This window comes from Helianthus annuus, chromosome 9 (assembly GCF_002127325.2).
Source record: "Helianthus annuus cultivar XRQ/B chromosome 9, HanXRQr2.0-SUNRISE, whole genome shotgun sequence".
Lineage (NCBI taxonomy): Eukaryota > Viridiplantae > Streptophyta > Magnoliopsida > Asterales > Asteraceae > Helianthus > Helianthus annuus.
Genome location: NC_035441.2, coordinates 27,512,150 through 27,533,086, shown reverse-complemented (window position 1 = coordinate 27,533,086; position 20,937 = coordinate 27,512,150). Strand labels below are relative to the sequence as shown.

Here is a 20,937-nt window from a genome sequence, read left to right as displayed (position 1 = left end):
GATACCGTCTCCCATTTGATAATGGCATGCTTTGTATTGTAGTTTGCGTGCTTCTGATTTGCTTTCGGGAGTCACACCTGATTGTAGATATGCGATAATAGGTGTCATCCATGATGTTGAACCGTATTGAATGACGTTGACTTGGCGCAGGGGTACCGAAGGATTTTGCAGGATTTCGATGCGTATCTCCTTTGCCAAGTGTTGGAAGCTGGTAGATGCAAGTTTCGATAGTGCATCTGCGGACTTGTTTTCGCTTCGATTAATATGGCGAATATTGAACGAAGCGAATTTGGATTTTAGTTGCAGGACTTGCACGAGGTAGAGGATCATGATATCCCCCTTTGCGGCATAGTCGCCGCGTACTTGGCCTGCAACTAACAAAGAGTCGACGTGTGCTTCCAGATGTTGCACGCCGATTTTGACTGCTAAACGTAGCCCCGCTAACAGAGCCTCATATTCTGCCTCGTTGTTTGTGCTTTTGAATTCGAGGCGGATTGCATATGTAAGCTCTTGGCCGTCAGGGCTGACGAGTCGCAGACCTGCACCCGCACCTTCGTCGTTGGAGGCACCATCTGTGAAGAGTGCCCATGTCTCTGAGGAGGGTGGCGTTGGTGCAGGAGTTTGGGCTTCTTCGCATTCTTGGATGCGATTCACCGGTACTTCTGCGGCGAAATCAGCTAAGATCTGGCCTTTAATCGCGGGGCGCGGTTTATAGTGTATCGTGTGCGTGCCCAGCTCGATTGCCCATTTCGCTAATCTCCTAGAGATGTCGGGTTTGGATAGGATCGGGCCGATCCTGTAATTGGTTAGCACTGTGATGACGTGGTTTACGAAGTAGCGTCGCAACCGTCTTGAAGCGTGCACTAATGCTAGCACCAATTTCTCCATTATTGAGTATCTCGTCTCTGGGTCATTGAGCATCTTGCTGATGTAATAGATGGGTGTTTGAACCCCCTTTCGCTCCACTATTAATACCGCACCCACCGCGTTATCCGCGGCGGATAGGTATAATATGAGTGGCTCATCTTTGCGTGGTGCGGTTAAAGTTGGGAGTTGTATCAAACACTCCTTCATTTCCCAGAAGGCCTGTTCTGTGACACTTCGGGTTTTCCCCGGACAATCTTTCGATGTAACATGTGTGTACATAGATTCTATTGAAATGAAAATTTGAACTATTGTGTTACATGCTATGTGTATTCATGTATATGTGTATATAGATATAAATGTGTATGTATTGTGTATATATATATATATATACATAGATATAAGAGAGTGTGTGTGTATGTGAGATGAACCGGAACCCGAAACCACAATCAACCCGAGACCACAAACCCGACTCGAGCCCACGGTTGCTAGTGAACAGTAACAATGGGCCGTTTGGGCCTTGTGACCGAGAAACCCAACCCGGAATCACCCTAACCCACTCGCAACCTTATATAAACCAACCCTCCCCTCCCTTAAACCATTTTACAACACTCCTCTCACACTCTCCTCTCTCTCACTAAAAACCCTAAGAATTCTAGCAACCAAGATCACTTCCTCACCATCTCATCTCTCTCGGGTCAAACCATAGCATCAAGGCTCGCGGATTCAAGCTCAAGATCATCTTTCGGAGCTTAGTTTATCGAATTCTTGGACCACTACTTCCAACCGGTTAGCATGAATATTTCTACAAGTTGTTTTGCTTTGCTTGTTACTAAATGATGCTTGTAGCCTCTGGTTATGTTATCCGATTGATGCATTTAGGACCTAAAGATCATAATCATGTATGTGTTGTTTGCTATGATTATCCGGTTAGATATTGGAGTTTGATTTAAATCGTTGCTAGTTGTAAGGATATGTTTCGGTTTATGTTGTTGGTATGTGTTGTATATGATGATGGTTATGAAATCCTTGTTCATGCTTGAACGGTTTGTTATCGGTTAGTAATGAGGATCTGGTTAGGGTGTCGAATGCATAATTTAGGATGGTTGATGATTGTGGTGATGAATATTGTTTGATTATTGTTCGTGTAAATGATGAACAGTTTGAAGGTGGTTTGTATATTCAAAAATATGTGTGTTTGATCCATTTTAGACAAGGGTTAGACAAGAAAACATGTTTTAGTGGCATAGTACAATCTGATTTCATGAAATTGCAATTCTATTGGCCAGTACTGTTTACAGGTTCTAGAAACTGATTCATGTGCACGTAATCACGGTTGCGAGTCGCAACCTTTGGTTGCTACTCGAGACCACATCAAGTCTTGTCGAGATCTCCCGGTTGCGAGTCGCAATCAACGCGTATCGAATCCGGTTGCGAGTCGTAACCACTGCTACTGAGTCGGAACTGCTGGTTGCGAGTCGTAACCTCGGGTTGCGACTCGTAATCAAAACGTGACGGACCGAGACCTCGGTTGCAAGTCGCAACCTCGGTTGCGAGTCACTCTTGTCTCGACTGGACTGTTTTAGGGTTTTTGGGCTTTTGACTGTTGGGCTTACTGTTGACTGGACTGCATGTTTGTCACTGCTGATTATATGTTAGGGCTGACCCAATGACCCAACTGTTTGTTTGTTCGCATGTTATACGTGTTTGCTATAAGTATTGCTATACGTGTTCGCTATGTGTTTACTTGTACCCGACTTGACCCATACTTGGTAACCATGCTAGGACGTGGTGACCAACATACTTGACCGGGTAAAATAATCTACCGAGTAACCCAAGGTGAGTTCACAACTTAAAAGCATGCGTCCCGGGGACACGAGACTAAAACAACCCTATCCCCTTGTAAAGGGGATACCATTTACATTCCTTCCCTAGTTACTAGGAACAAACTTACTTATCCTTCCCTTATCATTGGGAAACCTTTTAGTTAATTACTGTTTATACGGAATGCAACCAACGGCACTAAACGCAACTCTATCACTCAAGTCCCCACTACATAATACCGATTAGTCGCTGGGGCCAGGCGAACGGGTTATTAGTTGATAGCGCTATTTAGGTTTTACCAACCTCACACCGTGCCATGGTATGGGATCGGTCGTGAACTAATGTACTCAGGCATCCGTCAATGATGATAGAACATTGACATCGGGGCATCCTGCGGAAACGCAAACGGTTACCTAGTGTTCGGTATTGGAAAAACAGTTTAGTCGCTAACTTTTGGGGTAGCTCCCCATGGCATGTATAAACGGATAAATTAACTGGTGAAACAAGTTTTTGGTAATTAAAACTGGACAACTAGTGAACTCACTCAGCATTATTGTTGACCCCTTACTGCATGCTTTGCAGGTGGCCAGTGACTGGAGCAGCTGCTTGGGATGTGTAGTGGTCGTCTGCCCGTGTGTCGGGCATTTATCATGCTTACCTTATGAACATTGTTTAAAACTGTTTATTTATGCTTCCGCTACTTTTTACTCTGAACTTAAAACATTGAACTCTAAGCTTGATATTTGCTAATCTTATGGTTAGTAAGTATTACTTTTGTTATCAACTTAATTATTCAGTATAATTGGTGGCTGGATCCTGGTCAGTCACGCCCTCAAAGCGGGTGTCATCCGCGGGTGGATTTTGGGGGTGTGACAGATTGGTATCAGAGCCATTGGTTATAGTGAACTTGGTTTTAAAAAGGGGAAGAATCTTTTTGAGAAAAACCAGACTATAACCCGTGACTCGTGACGACACTACACTCCAAGTGCAAGGCTCGACTTATCTGACCTCATAGCTCGGACCCGTATTTACTCGCCTAATTGTCTTATGCTTTCTGCTTTACTATACGTACTAGTCTGCCTGATTAGATAGATGCGTCTCCTCTCTTCTATCGTATTCTCGCTATATTACGACACCACACTCATACTATGTTTTCTGGTTATGAAGACAATGAGTGGACGCGGACGGGGGAACGTCAACATGACTCAGGCTCAGTTCACTAACCTGCTCAACACTGTGGCTGCAGCTTTCGCAGCTCACCCTATAGGTAAGCTCGTTGTTTCAGGATGATTAGATCCTACCGCCACATCGTCTTTTCGCCTCTAAGTCTATTTCGCTTCACCCCTCACAACAGGTCAGCCTGCACCTGTGCAACCACGTGTCTGTACCTTCAAGACCTTCATGGATTGCAAGCCTCTTCCGTTCAGTGGCACTGAGGGTGCCATAGGTCTTCTACACTGGATCGAGAAGGTCGAAGCTGTCTTCGCTGTCTGCGAGTGTCCCCCTGCTAATTGGGTGAAGTTTGCTACTGGTACTCTCGAGGGAAGCGCACTTTCATGGTGGAAGGCGCAAATTCAAATGCTTGGTTTGGAGACTGCTAACGCTACTGCATGGGAAGATTTCAAGGATATGATCAAGGAAGAGTACTGTCACAGGGATGACATCCACAAACTCGAGGACGAGTACTATGAACTCAAGATGGTTGGGTCAGAGATCGAGACCTACACCAAGCTGTCCAACGACTATGCTGCTCTCTGCCCAAACATGTCCCGACCCATGTACCGAAGGATCGAATTGTACATCAAGGGCTTAGTCCCAGAAATCAGGAGCCATGTAACCTCGGCCAACCTCCCTACCATACAGCCTGTGGTTCGTCTTGCCCATAAACTCACCAACCAGGCTGTGGAGGAGGGCAGGCTGCCCAAAAGGATCAGTGCTGCGGAAGGAACTTCTAGTGACGGTAAACGAAAGTGGGATGGAAATCAGGGCAAAGATGCTAACTCTACTCAGGCCCCAGCCCAGCAAAGGAAAACTGACAACAACAAAGGCACTCAGCAACAGGGTGGCTACCGGGGAAGCTACCCTAAGTGCAACAAGTGTAACAGGCACCACAATGGGGCATGTAACAAGGGTCAGTGTCAGAGATGCCACAAGGTGGGGCACGAAGCCAAGGATTGTAGAAGTCAGTTCCCAGTAAGGCAGAATCAGCAACAACCCCAACAGCAACAGCAGCAGGGAAACAACCGAGCATGTTTTAAATGCGGGGCAACAGGGCACATGCGAAAGGATTGCCCTGAACTGAATCAGAATCGCAACAACAATCAGGGAGCTGGGAACAATGAGCAAAACAACAATGCTGGGAATGGTGCAAGGGGCAGAGCTTTCGTGATTGGAGCTGGTGAAGCAAGGAACGATCCCAACGTCGTGGCGGGTAAGTTCCTACTTGATGATCGCTATGTTTCTGTGTTATTTGATTCCGGTGCCGATGCCAGTTATGTATCCCTTCGCATTAGTAAGAAACTTAAGCACTCGCCTGCATTATTAAGTTCTAAGCACATCGTCGAGATAGCTAATGGTAGGAACATCGAGGCCACGCACATGATCCACAACTGCACACTAGAATTGTCTGGCCACACGTTTAGTATCGATCTTTTCCCTGTCAAACTTGGAAGCTTCGACGTCGTCATTGGTATGGATTGGTTATCCAAACATCGCGCTGAGATCCTCTGTCAAGAGAAAGCGGTTCGTATACCTCGTCGTTCTGGTCAACCCCTCATCGTTCAAGGCAACAAAGGTGGAGAAGTCACAGACATTATCTCGTTTTTAAAAGCCCAGAAGTGTTTGCAGCAAGGGCACACCGCTATCCTAGCACTTGTCACCGACACCCACGATAAGGAAAAGAGGATTGAAGATTTTCCTGTAGTACGCGACTATCCCGAGGTATTCCCTGAGGAACTACCTGGACTCCCTCCCCACCGTCAGGTCGAATTCCAAATCGAGCTAGCACCTGGAGCAGCACCCATAGCTCGTGCACCGTACCGTTTAGCCCCTGCAGAACTGAAGGAACTCTCCACGCAACTACAGGAACTTTTGGATAAAGGATTTATCCGTCCTAGTTCATCACCCTGGGGAGCACCAGTACTCTTTGTCAAGAAGAAGGATGGCACATTCCGTATGTGCATTGACTATCGTTAGTTGAACAAGGTTACCATCAAGAATCGTTACCCTCTCCTGCGCATCGACGATTTGTTTGATCAACTGCAAGGATCGAGTTACTATTCTAAGATTGACCTGCGATCAGGCTATCATCAGCTGAGAGTTCGTAATGAAGACATCTCCAAGACTGCGTTCAGGACTCGTTATGGTCACTATGAATTCCTCGTTATGCCTTTTGGAATGACTAACGCACCTGCAGTGTTCATGGATCTTATGAACCGCGTATGTAAGCCTTACCTCGACAAATTCGTGATTGTGTTTATCGACGACATCCTGATTTATTCGAAAAGCCAAGTAGAGCATGAACGACACCTACGCCTCATCCTCGAACTCTTACGCAAGGAGCAATTATACGCCAAGTTCTCGAAATGCGACTTCTGGCTTCGAGAGGTCCATTTCCTTGGGCATGTAGTCAACAAGAACGGAATTCATGTTGACCCAGCTAAAATCGAATCGATAAAGAACTGGCCTACGCCTAAGACTCCCACTGAAGTTCGCCAATTCTTGAGTTTGGCAGGCTACTACCGCAGATTCATTCAGGGATTCTCAAAGATTGCACAACCCCTCACTATACTCACTCAGAAAGGCATCGCCTACAAGTGGAAGGAAGCACAGGAATCTGCTTTTCAGAGGCTTAAGGATAACCTCTGTAGCGCTCCTATTCTCTCGTTGCCGGAAGGTACTGACGACTTTGTGGTTTACTGCGATGCGTCTATTCATGGGCTCGGTTGCGTGTTAATTCAACGCGAGAAAGTTATTGCCTACGCCTCACGACAACTCAAGACGCATGAAAGAAACTACACTACGCACGATTTGGAACTGGGAGCAGTGATCTTTGCTCTGAAGATATGGAGACATTACCTGTACGGTACCAAGTGCACTATCTACACCGATCACAGGAGCCTCGAGCATATCTTTAGGCAAAAGGAATTGAACATGCGACAACGTCGATGGGTCGAACTCTTGAATGACTACGAATGCGCCATCAAGTACCATCCGGGCAAGGCCAATGTCGTGGCAGACGCCCTCAGCCGAAAGGACACCATACCAAAGCGCGTGCAAGCATTGCAACTTACCATCCAGTCTAACCTCCCTGCCCAGATCCGAAATGCTCAAGTTGAAGCATTGAAACCGGAAAACATCAGGGCTGAGTCTCTGCGAGGGTCGAGGCAGCGGCTAGAACAGAAAGAAGATGGTGCTTACTATGTAACAGGGCGCATTTGGGTCCCTCTCTATGGGGATTTATGTGAACTCGTGATGGACGAAGCCCACAAGTCCCGCTACTCAGTACATCCTGGTTCGGACAAGATGTACCACGACTTGAAGACTACATATTGGTGGCCTGGTATGAAGGCCCACATAGCAACATACGTCAGCAAATGTTTGACTTGCGCCAGAGTCAAGACAGAGTACCAGAAGCCAGCGGGTCTACTCCAACAACCAGAAATCCCGAAATGGAAATGGGAGCAAATTTCCATGGATTTTGTTACAGGGTTACCTAGGTCTCAACGCGGAAATGATACTATTTGGGTAATAGTGGATCGATTGACTAAGTCCGCGCACTTTCTGGCTATTAAGGAAACAGACAAGTTTTCTACCCTGGCGGAGATTTACTTAAAGGAAGTAGTTTCGAGGCACGGAGTGCCAACCTCAATTATTTCCGACCGAGACGCTCGATTTACTTCGGAATTGTGGCAAGCTATGCACAAATCCTTTGGCTCACGATTGGATATGAGCACCGCTTATCACCCGCAAACGGATGGACAGTCCGAACGCACCATCCAAACCCTAGAAGACATGCTTAGAGCGTGTGTGATCGATTTTGGCAAGAACTGGGAGAAGCATCTACCGCTAGTAGAGTTCTCCTACAACAACAGCTACCACACTAGTATTCAAGCAGCACCTTTTGAGGCATTGTACGGTCGTAAATGCCGGTCACCTCTCTGCTGGGCAGAAATCGGCGATAGTCAAATCACGGGCCCAGAGATGGTGGTAGATACAACGGAAAAGATTGCCCAGATCAGACAACGCATGGCGGCAGCTCGTGACCGTCAGAAGAGCTACGCTGATAAGCGTAGGAAACCATTGGAATTCCAGGTCGGTGACAGGGTTCTACTTAAAGTCTCACCCTGGAAGGGTGTGGTTCGCTTTGGTAAACGGGGCAAGCTTAATCCACGATACATTGGACTATTCGAAATTACCGAGAAGATCGGTAAGGTTGCTTATAGATTGAACCTGCCTGAAGAACTGAGTGCGGTACACAACGTTTTTCACGTATCCAACCTGAAGAAGTGTTTGTCGGATGAAACGCTTGTGATTCCTTTTAAGGAACTGACTATTGATGAACAGCTACACTTTACTGAGGAACCGATTGAGATCACGGATCGAGAGATCAAAATCCTCAAACGTAGCCAGATACCTCTTGTACGAGTCCGTTGGAACTCGCGACGTGGCCCAGAGTATACCTGGGAGCGGGAAGACCAGATGAAGCACAAGTATCCCCAGCTGTTCCCTAACGAAAATCCCAGCACTGAAGCTACGAACGAATTTCGGGACGAAATTCCAAACTAACGGGGGGATGATGTGATACCCCGTTGAAACGCTTTTACTCACACTAGCTTGACAGTGGCTGCCTTAACTTTCGGGACGAAAGTTCTTAAAACTTGGGGATAATGTGACACTTCGGGTTTTCCCCGGACAATCTTTCGATGTAACATGTGTGTACATAGATTCTATTAAAATGAAAATTTGAACTATTGTGTTACATGCTATGTGTATTCATGTATATGTGTATATAGATATAAATGTGTATGTATTGTATTGTATATATATATACATAGATATAAGAGAGTGTGTGTGTATGTGAGATGAACCGGAACCCGAAACCACAATCAACCCGAGACCACAAACCCGACTCGAGCCCACGGTTGCTAGTGAACAGTAACAATGGGCCGTTTGGGCCTTGTGACCGAGAAACCCAACCCGGAATCACCCTAACCCACTCGCAACCTTATATAAACCAACCCTCCCCTCCCTTAAACCATTTTACAACACTCCTCTCACACTCTCCTCTCTCTCACTAAAAACCCTAAGAATTCTAGCAACCAAGATCACTTCCTCACCATCTCATCTCTCTCGGGTCAAACCATAGCATCAAGGCTCGCGGATTCAAGCTCAAGATCATCTTTCGGAGCTTAGTTTATCGAATTCTTGGACCACTACTTCCAACCGGTTAGCATGAATATTTCTACAAGTTGTTTTGCTTTGCTTGTTACTAAATGATGCTTGTAGCCTCTGGTTATGTTATCCGATTGATGCATTTAGGACCTAAAGATCATAATCATGTATGTGTTGTTTGCTATGATTATCCGGTTAGATATTGGAGTTTGATTTAAATCGTTGCTAGTTGTAAGGATATGTTTCGGTTTATGTTGTTGGTATGTGTTGTATATGATGATGGTTATGAAATCCTTGTTCATGCTTGAACGGTTTGTTATCGGTTAGTAATGAGGATCTGGTTAGGGTGTCGAATGCATAATTTAGGATGGTTGATGATTGTGGTGATGAATATTGTTTGATTATTGTTCGTGTAAATGATGAACAGTTTGAAGGTGGTTTGTATATTCAAAAATATGTGTGTTTGATCCATTTTAGACAAGGGTTAGACAAGAAAACATGTTTTAGTGGCATAGTACAATCTGATTTCATGAAATTGCAATTCTATTGGCCAGTACTGTTTACAGGTTCTAGAAACTGATTCATGTGCACGTAATCACGGTTGCGAGTCGCAACCTTTGGTTGCTACTCGAGACCACATCAAGTCTTGTCGAGATCTCCCGGTTGCGAGTCGCAATCAACGCGTATCGAATCCGGTTGCGAGTCGTAACCACTGCTACTGAGTCGGAACTGCTGGTTGCGAGTCGTAACCTCGGGTTGCGACTCGTAATCAAAACGTGACGGACCGAGACCTCGGTTGCGAGTCGCAACCTCGGTTGCGAGTCACTCTTGTCTCGACTGGACTGTTTTAGGGTTTTTGGGCTTTTGACTGTTGGGCTTACTGTTGACTGGACTGCATGTTTGTCACTGCTGATTATATGTTAGGGCTGACCCAATGACCCAACTGTTTGTTTGTTCGCATGTTATACGTGTTTGCTATAAGTATTGCCATACGTGTTCGCTATGTGTTTACTTGTACCCGACTTGACCCATACTTGGTAACCATGCTAGGACGTGGTGACCAACATACTTGACCGGGTAAAATAATCTACCGAGCAACCCAAGGTGAGTTCACAACTTAAAAGCATGCGTCCCGGTGGTTTGGGACACGAGACTAAAACAACCCTATCCCCTTGTAAAGGGGATACCATTTACATTCCTTCCCTAGTTACTGGGAACAAACTTACTTATCCTTCCCTTGTCATTGGGAAACCTTTTAGTTAATTACTGTTTATACGGAATGCAACCAACGGCACTAAACGCAACTCTATCACTCAAGTCCCTACTACATAATACCGATTAGTCGCCGGGGCCAGGCGAACGGGTTATTAGTTGATAGCGCTATTTAGGTTTTACCAACCTCACACCGTGCCATGGTATGGGATCGGTCGTGAACTAATGTACTCAGGCATCCGTCAATGATGATAGAACATTGACATCGGGGCATCCTGCGGAAACGCAAACGGTTACCTAGTGTTCGGTATTGGAAAAACAGTTTAGTCGCTAACTTTTTGGGTAGCTCCCCATGGCATGTATAAACGGATAAATTAACTGGTGAAACAAGTTTTTGGTAATTAAAACTGGACAACTAGTGAACTCACTCAGCATTATTGTTGACCCCTTACTGCATGCTTTGCAGGTGGCCAGTGACTGGAGCAGCTGCTTGGGATGTGTAGTGGTCGTCTGCCCGTGTGTCGGGCATTTATCATGCTTACCTTATGAACATTGTTTAAAACTGTTTATTTATGCTTCCGCTACTTTTTACTCTGAACTTAAAACATTGAACTCTAAGCTTGATATTTGCTAATCTTATGGTTAGTAAGTATTACTTTTGTTATCAACTTAATTATTCAGTATAATTGGTGGCTGGATCCTGGTCAGTCACGCCCTCAAAGCGGGTGTCATCCGCGGGTGGATTTTGGGGGTGTGACATGTTCAGCCTCTGCGGTCCACTGGAATTGTTCTTTCTTTGAACAGCTCCGCAGGGTTTTGATGAACGGATAAGACTTAGCTGCGTGGTTAGCTAAGAATCTGTTAAGTGCCGCTAGCCTGCCGGCTAGCCGTTGCATATCCTTCATCGATGAAGGCGATGGCATGCGCTCGATCGCCTGGACTTTCTCCGGGTTTTTCTTGAATCCATCTTTAGTGACGATGAACCCAAGGAATTTGCCTTCTTCCATTACAAACGAGCATTTTCCTGGATTGAGCTTTATGTTAACGCTGCGCAGAGTTTGGAATGTTCTTTCAATATCTGTGAGCATGGTATCCTCTTCCATGCTCATGACGACCAGGTCGTCCATGTAGATTTCGACACTTTTGCTTATTTGGCCGCGGAAAGTGTCGTTCATCAACTTTTGGTAGGTTGAGCCCGTGTTGCGCAACCCAAACGACATCTTTGTGTAGCAGTAATTTCCGGTGGGAGTCCGGAATGCCGTTTTGTCTTCATCCTCGATTGCCATTTGTACTTGATGGTACCCTTTGTAGCAATCGAGGAAACACTTCCACCTGAATGGTGCGAGATTATCGACTTTTTCGTCGATTTCTGGAAGCGCGTAACAGTCCTTGGGGCAGGCTTTGTTAAGGTCTTTGTAATCGACGCACATGCGCCAGCCCCCGGACGGTTTTTCTACCATGACTGGGTTGGATAGCCACGTCTGGTATTTGACTTCCCGCAGGATGCCTGCGGAGAGCAGTTCTTCAATCTGCTCTTGCATCGCCTGATTTTTAGCTGACCCAAGGTGGCGTTGGCCTTGGATCACTGGCTTAATACCTGGCAAGGTATTCAAGTGATATTGCGCAATATCACGTGGGACCCCGGTCATGTCTGCGGGTGTCCACGCGAAGATGTCTTGGTTCCTGAAGAGAAGCTGCTTCAGTTGCGCCTTGGTGGTCGGGGATAAGGCGTGACCCAATGTGACCTTTTGTTCTGGGTATCTCGCGTTGAGAACCCATTTTTCTGGTTGGTCGTTGGGAGTGGGCCTTGCGACCTTGGTCGGACGTAGTTCGTCCGACATCATGACGTCCCTACGGGCATAGATTATCGCGACCCCCGATTCGGTTGGGAAACCAACCGCAGAGTGGGGGACCGACGTAATCATATTGAAATCTCCTTCGGATTCTCTCCCGAGGAGTACGTCATATCTGGAGGTGTGAGGTAAAACCATGAAGTTTACCTCTTCTGTCCTTGTGCGGTTTCCGCTGGAAAGACGCACAGGGAAAGTAATCTGGCCTAGGGGAAAGACAGTTTCCCCTGCGAACCCGGTTAACGGGTAATCTACTGCCTGTAACCGATCTTTGTCCTCCTGGTCGAACTGGTTGAAGCATTGTTCGTAGATTATATCAGATGTACTGCCCGGGTCGATGAATAGACGCTCGGTGCAGTAGTGTGCCAGTTGGCCTGAAATGACGACGGCGCGCCTATCGCGCGGTCCGCCTCGGACTTTTGGAAAGACGACTTGCTCGTCTTTCCAGTCACATTCCGGCCTTCTTGCCGCTTTTCGCGGCCTGCCCTTGCCTCCGTGGATCATGTGGGTGGAAGCCACGTGCATGGTTCTCTTCCCGGAGGAGGTACCTTCGCCATGAGGGGTAATGCGCTTGGTGGGTTTTTGCCCACCCGGCAAAAGATGTTGCAGTTTCCCCTCCTTTAAGGCGCGCTCAATCTCCAGTCGGAGACTGATGCAGTTGTTGGTGGTGTGGCCCGAGTCCTTGTGGTACTCACAGTAGAGTGTGAGGTCCTGATTTTTGTTGGACTTCATTGGTTGGGCCGGTCGCAAGAACTGTGGGTCCGCAAGGAGGACCTCACTTGGCGACATGGTGATCTCGGTCCAGTTGCGGTCCCGAGATTCTTTTTTTGACGCCCGACTGTCTCGGGCGGGGTTGTAGTTCTTTGGGTCGAACGTGTTGGTTCGCGGGAAGTATGGTTTGGAAATATCGCGATTTCCAACGTCCCGGTTGCGTTTATTGTTACACTTGGACCCTTGGTGGGATGTTTCGGCTTGGGGCTTTGCCTTTGTCACATGCGGTTCAAGTGACCGCTGTGTCTGGGCGTATGTCTTGACCGCGGTCATGACATCTTCCCATTTTTTGGGCAAGCCCTCCTTGCCAGAGATGGTCATGATCATCTCTCTGTCTTTGACGGCCCGGATGAAGTGGTTCCGTGCCATCTGGTCTGCCACGTTACCTATCTCCAGGCACTCTTTATTATATCGGACGACGAATGCTTTGAGCGATTCGTCGTCCCTTCGCCAGATGTTCATGACGTCCAACGAATCTCGTTCGTGGCGTCGCTGCTGGCAAAAATGGGCGAGGAACTTGGTACGCAAGTCCTCGAATGAATCCAGTGATCCCACTGGCAAAGAATCGAACCATGCCCTGGCCAGGCCCGTAAGGGTCTGGGGGAAAAAATTACACCAAGTGGGTTCATCCCACTGGCCGTTGATGCCCGCGCCCATGAAGATGTTCATGTGGTCGTCCGGGTCGGTCGAACCACTGTATTTCCCAACGTTGAATGGGAACTTTGTCGTGGTGACATGGGCGTTGGCAATCCGCGTGCCGAATTTGGAATTTTCGGCCGCTGCCTTTGGCCTGTATGGCTCGTTCGCAGGGCGCTTTACCGCCCTAAGGTATGTTTTGCGGGGGTGACTGGGAGGAACATAGTTGCGTCCTCCCGGTCTGCTACTGGTGTCATGCGAATCACCGCGGTAGCTATGGTCGTCAGGGTCGGTATGACCGTACCCTTCGGTGTATGGTTGTGGGCCCAATCGGCTCTGAATGCCTGGGCCGCGTCTGGAGGTTGATCGCCTCCTGTCCTCGCCATGGGGGCCAAGGCGGGTATGTACCGGTCCTCTGGTGTGGGACCCGTATGAGGAATCGTCCTCGTTGAGGGTGTGGACCGAACAGTAAGACGATCCCCGTTCTTCACGCCGGCTTCTTGACGCCGGGCGTGAATGTATCCTGCCGTCGTATTGTAAAATACGCTCAACAGGGGTGTGCGGTGCTGGGGGAAGCCCAGCTCATATATTCGCTTCAGTACAAGCGCGGTTGTATGCTGCGGTCAGCGTGGCTGCCTGCTGCTCGTACCAGGCATGAATGGTCATGCCTGGTGGGATCACAGATGGGAACTGTGATAAGTCATGTCCGAACATAAAGGAGGGGCTCCTTTGTGTGGACGTGCCGATGTGTCCGGGTTGGGAGGTCGAGGCATTGATCCCTACCGGGTTTGGGATTGGAGGATTTTGGTTATCCGCAGTGTTGTTTTGGTGATCAGTCATGATCGTGAGAGAGGAAAAAGGATGGTTTAGAAAATGCTAAGAGTAGCGGTGGGCGCCAATGATGAAACAATGGTTAACCGGGCAGGGTTAACACACTGGTCTCGTCAAGAAGGGTTAATCCCTTCCTCTCGAGGATCGCTGGCTGGATCACCGGTGGTTGATCTCCTGCACAAGGAAACAAGCCGTGACTCGTAACAATATGGATGGGGTGGGGGGTGCTCCTTGTTACCACTCTCCGGCGTGAGAATCAGTAGTTTGCTTGGGAAGCAAAGTAAGATAGTAGTAGTAGTGAGAGAGTTGTGAAGAGATGCCTCAAACCTGGTTTGGGGTTGGTATTTATAGCCGAGGAGTGAAGGAGGATGATGATGGATGGACTGACGACGTGCTGCACCTTTTCAGGTGTGTCAGGCTTGTCGGTTATGGAGGTTACGCCACGTCAGTCCATTGCTTACGTAGCTCTGACAGATAACTGCCATTGGTGCCACTTGCACTGTGGTGTCAGTACCACTTGCTTGAGTGCATAGGATGCGGTGCAAGCCGCATCGCTACGTGCGGTAACATCTGAAGTTACCGCGTCTCCTACTTGTGATCAAGGAATACGCGAGATGCGGTGCTAGCCGCATCGTCGTCTTGCCTGCATCCCTTGTCGTGACGAAAATGCCCGTATGGTGCGGTGTCAGCCGCACCGCTACGTTCATCTTCTTCTATGCCTAAGGTAAGGCTTTCCTGTATTGATAGAAGTGTTCACTGGATGCGGTGCGATGCCGCATCGCTGTGAATACTTCCGTTTTCATACACCAGATGTGATGCTATGTCGCATCACTCTACCGTTCTCATGTTCCATGTAAGTCCTCCTTTGTTACTAGATAGATTGGATTCAACCCTTGTGCCGACGCGTTCTCGCATGGGCACAAGTAGGTTGTTAGCTAGTGGGGGTTTTGATAAGGGTAATGGTCACTCGCGGTCGATGCTGGCGCGAGATCTGGGACCATACCCCTTCACCTACTGTAACCGAGATCAATGATTGTGAATCGTTTGTATGGAGTAATTCCAACATATTTGGGCTATAACATCACTTGTATATGTGTATGCATACAAAGAAAAATGACTCATGTCATTATATCATTAATATGCCCGTCCACCACCGGACATGTATAGAACTAGTTATAAATGGTTGATTGCTATAAGTTATATATATATGTGTTTTATTAAAATATAAAAACATTATAAGTGACTGATTGCTATAAGTTTTTACTAATTGCTATAAATTTTAACTACTTTTGATAGTTTTTCTCCTGAAGTTTTGTACTTTTACTCGTCACCTATTCACTCTTAAATTTCTATGAAAAAATTGAAAAGTCATATGTTTTCTCTTAAATTCTATGAAAAAATTGAAAGTTCCATGCCTTTATTTTGAACGGCCAACGAATTCTACAAATGAGCTACTTGCGAAATTCACCACATCAAAATACAATCGTCTCCGAACCGGGGAAAACCCTCACCTAGGGCTAAAGCCCGTGAACACTCGCCCGAAGGCAAGACAGTGCGGTGAGGTAAAACCCGCTCAGTTCAAGGATCGAACTAGCGATCTCCGCCCCTCACGTAGTCTTCCATCATCACCAGATACCGCAAAAAATAATGAGGAGAGCAAAAAAATGAACTTAAAGTCCAATATCACCAAACTGTGATGTTTGGTTCTGGAGCGGGTCCGATCAAAACGGGTTCTAAATGAAGGATGTGCGACAATCGCTAAGCCAACGAATGGATTTAAATGAACCAGCTTTCGACTTTGTATGGAATAATTGGGCAACTAAAAAAGGTCTGATATTTGTTTGGAGAGCTATTGAGGAGAGAATTCCAACGGCAACTGCTCTTAGACATAGAGGCATGAATTTGTCTGAAACGATTTGCAAAACCTGTGGTGCAGCGGAGGAATCAGCTGCTCATGTCTTACTGCAATGCAACTTGGCAAAACGGGTCTGGGAAAAAATAACAATGTGGATTAGGATACCTATGGTTAATACTGATGGTAACCTAAAAGAATTATTATCAGAACTGAACGAGATGAACTGCAGCCGGAAGATGAGAAAAGTGATACAGCAATTGCTCTCCAAACAATGTGGTCTTTTTGGAAAGTCAGGAATGAGAAGATCTTCGGCGATAGACAAGGCACGGTACAAATGATTGTGGCAACCATAAAGGAGGCAACCCTTCAAGGAATAAGGAATAAGGATGAGATCAAATTATAAAAGCATTACATAACAAGAGTGGTGGGATTTTAATGTAAGTTGGTAATGAATGTAGTAAACTAGTTTTCTGTTCTCATTGTTTGTTTTGTATTATTTTTGGATGTAATGGGTTGCCAGCTCAGCTCCTGGCTGGTAGTTCATATTTTGACGGATTAATAAAAGGATTTCGTTTGCTATTAAAAAAAATATAACAGAATGAAAACCCTCGGGACTCCCTAGGACCAATAATGTATATCAAACACATCATTCTTGATCGAGACATACGCATAAACAAGAAGTAGAAAACTCTTTATTGTTAGAACAAACACAGATTACACACCTACTTCTAGACAGTCTGGACACACGACGGGGGTAGTCCGAGACCAAATAAAATGGCCAAGTATGTAACCACCTAAAAGGTTAAAAGGTTCAACGCTTGAAAAAGCTGAGGAGATGGAGTAAAGTAACACGGGAGCAGTGAACAAGTCACATCCCCAAACAGTCTCACCAACCACAGCCGTAAAAGCAATGCAGGTCCACAGAATACATGCTATTATCCGGGGGTCAAAAGGCTTCAACCCCCGAAAGGGTAAGCCCCTCACTGCAAGTTGGTTCACTAGTCAAATGAATACCTCTTTGGGACATGTCTTCTCCTATGTAATGACACTTCATTCATTAACAAAGACATCTCAGATCAGCTTTGTTCTCTCGAACTCTGGTCATTCACATCGTACATTCACTTCACTCAAAGTGTCCCTCACTCACATTCACATTACGCTTATTCTTTCTGTTCCTCAGTCCTTTTCTGAATAACACCTCGGAATTGGATCTTCAAACAAGAAACATAAACTAGTGAACCTCCTTCCACGTCTTGCAAACGTAGGGGGACCCCACGACCTGCGTTAGGCAAGGTTAAACCCTTTAACCCTTCTGCCTAACCACCCTTGCTACTATCCTCGGTCTATATTTTGTTGTCTCCACAAGTTGACACCCACCGTGGGGCTACGCCGCTATTTCTCCTCAAAAAGACCTAGTAGTGTAGCTCTTTTCTCTCAAAGCTGTGATGTCTGAAAGTGGATCCCCAGGTGAAGTGAACCAGGTACCAAACACTTCAACTCCGGGTAGTAGTCAAGCCCATGTGGCTATCCCAGCTTATTTTTCAACTCCGGGGAGCACACCCGAGTTTCTCACCTTTAACACTCCAACTCCTTCTAGATCTAGAGTTCCTTCCCCTAACGTCGGTGTTACGGACACCCCCACACGTATTGAACTCACCCCCGAAGGAGTTGCTAATAATTTTCTTGAGTTGAGGACCCTCCTCAACCAGTATGTGAACAAAGAAAAAGACAAGGGAGTAAGGATTCGTCTGGACTACGATGAACCTGAACCAACGTTGTCTCCCGGACCTCCCATTCCACCTTTTACAACTAGGAATGAGGCTGGCCCCAGTAATCCTTCAAATCCCGTTCCATATTTGTCCACCATGACAAATCCTACAGCATATCCCCTCTTTTCATCCCAACCAGTTACAAGTGGTGCTCCTCTGGGCCATGAGCTGACTCTGGATCAGCTCCTACATTCCCCAGTATCAAGCTTTCCAGCTTCAACCTCCACTTCGTGGGAACAAGCCCTGTCAGTGCTTCCATTGGCACGGAGTGCGGTGATGAGCACCCCCCTTGGAATTACCTATCTGATCACATCCGGAAGTCTCCAAGGTTTCAACCCTATGTCCCAGATGATGACCCAGATGATGGCTAGTTTCCCATGGCAACACTTCATCAATCAAGTGCTAGCCACTCAAGGGAACAACAATGGCAATAATAATATGGGTACAAGGGTCGAAGAAGACTTGGCTAAACCCTACAAGCTGAGTAACCTTTCATGCTTCTCACAGCAAATAGCCGATTACGATTTTCAAACAAAGATCAAGATGCCGTCCCACATCAGAACGTACGATGGGTCTGAAGACCAAGAGGACCATCTTCAGATCTTTACCGTTGCAGCAAGGATAGAAAAATGGTCAAACGCTGAATGTTGTTTAATGTTCATGCAAACCCTTATCGGATCTGCCAGGATCTGGTTCAACGATTTACCTGCTCGAAGCATTCGAAGCTTTGACGACCTTAGCAAGGGTTTTTTGGCCAACTTCTCCCAGCAGAGACGATATGTCAATGATGCAACCGTCATTTTTCAAATAAAACAGCGAGACAATGAAAGCCTTCGTGAGTTTATTGAACGATACAAGAAGGAAGGTCTAACCTACGTAGGAGCAGACAAAAAAATGAGGGTAGCTGGTTTCATGAACGCTATCACCTCAAAATACCTCACAAGAGATTTCAACAAGTCCCTGCCTAAGACCTTGGAGGAGGCCCTCGAAAGAGCAGAAGCCCACATTCGGGGAGAGGAAGCAGTTGACATCAAGGAACAGAGGAAAAGAGGGTCTAGCTGGCGAAGTAATAGCCCAGTCAGAAAAAGAGGGAATTACAATTCCTATGACAGACGGCAAAAGGGCTCAGACCATCGAAGGTCTGAAGGCCGGAACCCTCCAACCAGGGAAAAAGACATGAGTTTCACACCCCTCACAAAGACCCCTCAAGAAATCCTGGCAACAGAAGAAGTCAAACAGAACTTCAAACCTCCCAGGCCTCTCCCCAAAAGTAGAAAAAACGAGAACTCCACACAGTTCTGTGAATTTCATAAAGAAAAGGGTCACCACACCAACGATTGCTTCCAACTAAAGAAAAGAATTGAAGAGGCTGTTAAGTCAGGTGAACTCGCCCATTTGGTAAAAGGGGTTCGAGACAAGATGGCTGAAGGCAAAGGAAAGGAAGTCAATATGGTAAACTCTGATGAAAAGGTTCCTCATAAGAGGCAGCGGTTGGAAGCTTGGGAGCTTCAATGTGTTTGCTTTCCCCCAACAGAAAAAGGCCCCCTTTCAAGCCCTCTCGTCGTAGAAGCTACCATTGGAACGTTGGAAACATATAGGGCATACATAGACACTGGGGCAGCCACTGAAATCATGTTCGAGAAATTTTTCAACCGCTTAAGCAATGAAGAACGTTCAAGACTTCAACCCTCTGGAACCTCCATAAAAGGTATCGCCGGTATACCCCTCAAGCCTTTAGGACAACTGACACTAGATGTTTGCTTCAGTGAAGGTCAGAAGAAAAGAATTCAGCCACTTACCTTCGTAGTCCTCAACATACCTTCAAACTATGATGTAATCATAGGAAGGCCAGGGCAATGTGCCTTCTTTATGGCAGTGTCCGTTGGGCATGGCACGGCAAAATTCCCAACCGAAAGTGGGATAGCAACCCTTCAACCCTCCCAAGAGGCCTACATGATCGAAGGTGAAAGTGCCAGAAGTGAAGAAGACAAGCAAAGGCTTATCATAAATCCTAAGTACCCTGAGCAAAGAATAAGGGTCAACGCAAACCTTTCACAAGAAACTCTCTCCTATTTGGAAAAGTTGTTGACACATTACAGCGATGTCTTCGCTTGGTGTCCGGAAGATATGACAGGAATCCCCCGAAGCATTGCTGAACATGAGTTGAGGATACCTCCTGATGTCAAACCTGTTGTCCAAAAGAAAAGAAGCTTAGCACCAGAAAGAAGCCTGGCGGCTTGTCAGGAGGTTGAGAAGCTCGTATCAGTTGGTATTCTCCGAGAAGTCAAGTACCAATCATGGATTGCAAACCCGGTTATGGTCAAAAAACCTGATAACTCCTGGAGAATGTGCATAGACTTCAAAGATCTCAACAAAGCTTGCCCTAAGGACTGCTACCCACTACCAGAAATTGACCTTAAGGTTGACTCGCTCACCGGTTACCCTTTCAAATGCTTTCTTGATGCTTACAAAGGGTATCACCAAATACTCATGAAAGAGGAAGACGAAGAAAAGACGGCGTTCCACACTGATAAAGGAATCTTCTGTTACAAGAAGATGCCTTTTGGGCTAAAGAACGCTGGAGCAACCTACCAACGTCTGGTGGACAGAGCTTTTGCAAGCCAAATTGGCAAAAACATGGAAGCCTATGTCGATGACTTGGTAATCAAAAGCAAGACGGAGTATCAAATGCTTGGCGACATCTAAGAAACTTTCAAGAATCTCAGAAAGGTTAACATGAAACTTAACCCTGAAAAGTGCTCGTTTAGATTTGAAGAAGGAAAATTCCTGGGTCACATTGCCGGAAAACAAAGCATCAAAGCCAACCCAAATAAAGTAAAAGCTGTCCTCGAAGCCAAGCCACCAAAAACCAAAAAAGAGGTTGAAAGCTTAAACGGGAAACTTGCGGCCCTGAAGCGTTTCACTTCCAAGC

At 46.5% G+C, this 20,937-nt stretch overlaps 1 protein-coding gene across 1 annotated transcript; it reads left to right on the top strand.

Annotated features, from left to right (window-relative positions):
- The first annotated feature begins 16,118 nt into the window (after window positions 1–16,118).
- On the top strand, window positions 16,119–16,574 carry LOC110875436. Its single transcript, XM_022123635.1, has one exon. It carries the CDS (start codon window positions 16,119–16,121, stop codon window positions 16,572–16,574), a length of 456 nt encoding a protein of 151 aa, XP_021979327.1.
- Window positions 16,575–20,937: the final 4,363 nt, after the last annotated feature.

What these genes read in the sequence shown, in the direction of transcription:
- LOC110875436 (XM_022123635.1), top strand. Translation starts at nt 16,119, where the DNA reads ATGAAGGATGTGCGACAATCGCTAAGCCAACGAATGGATTTAAATGAA.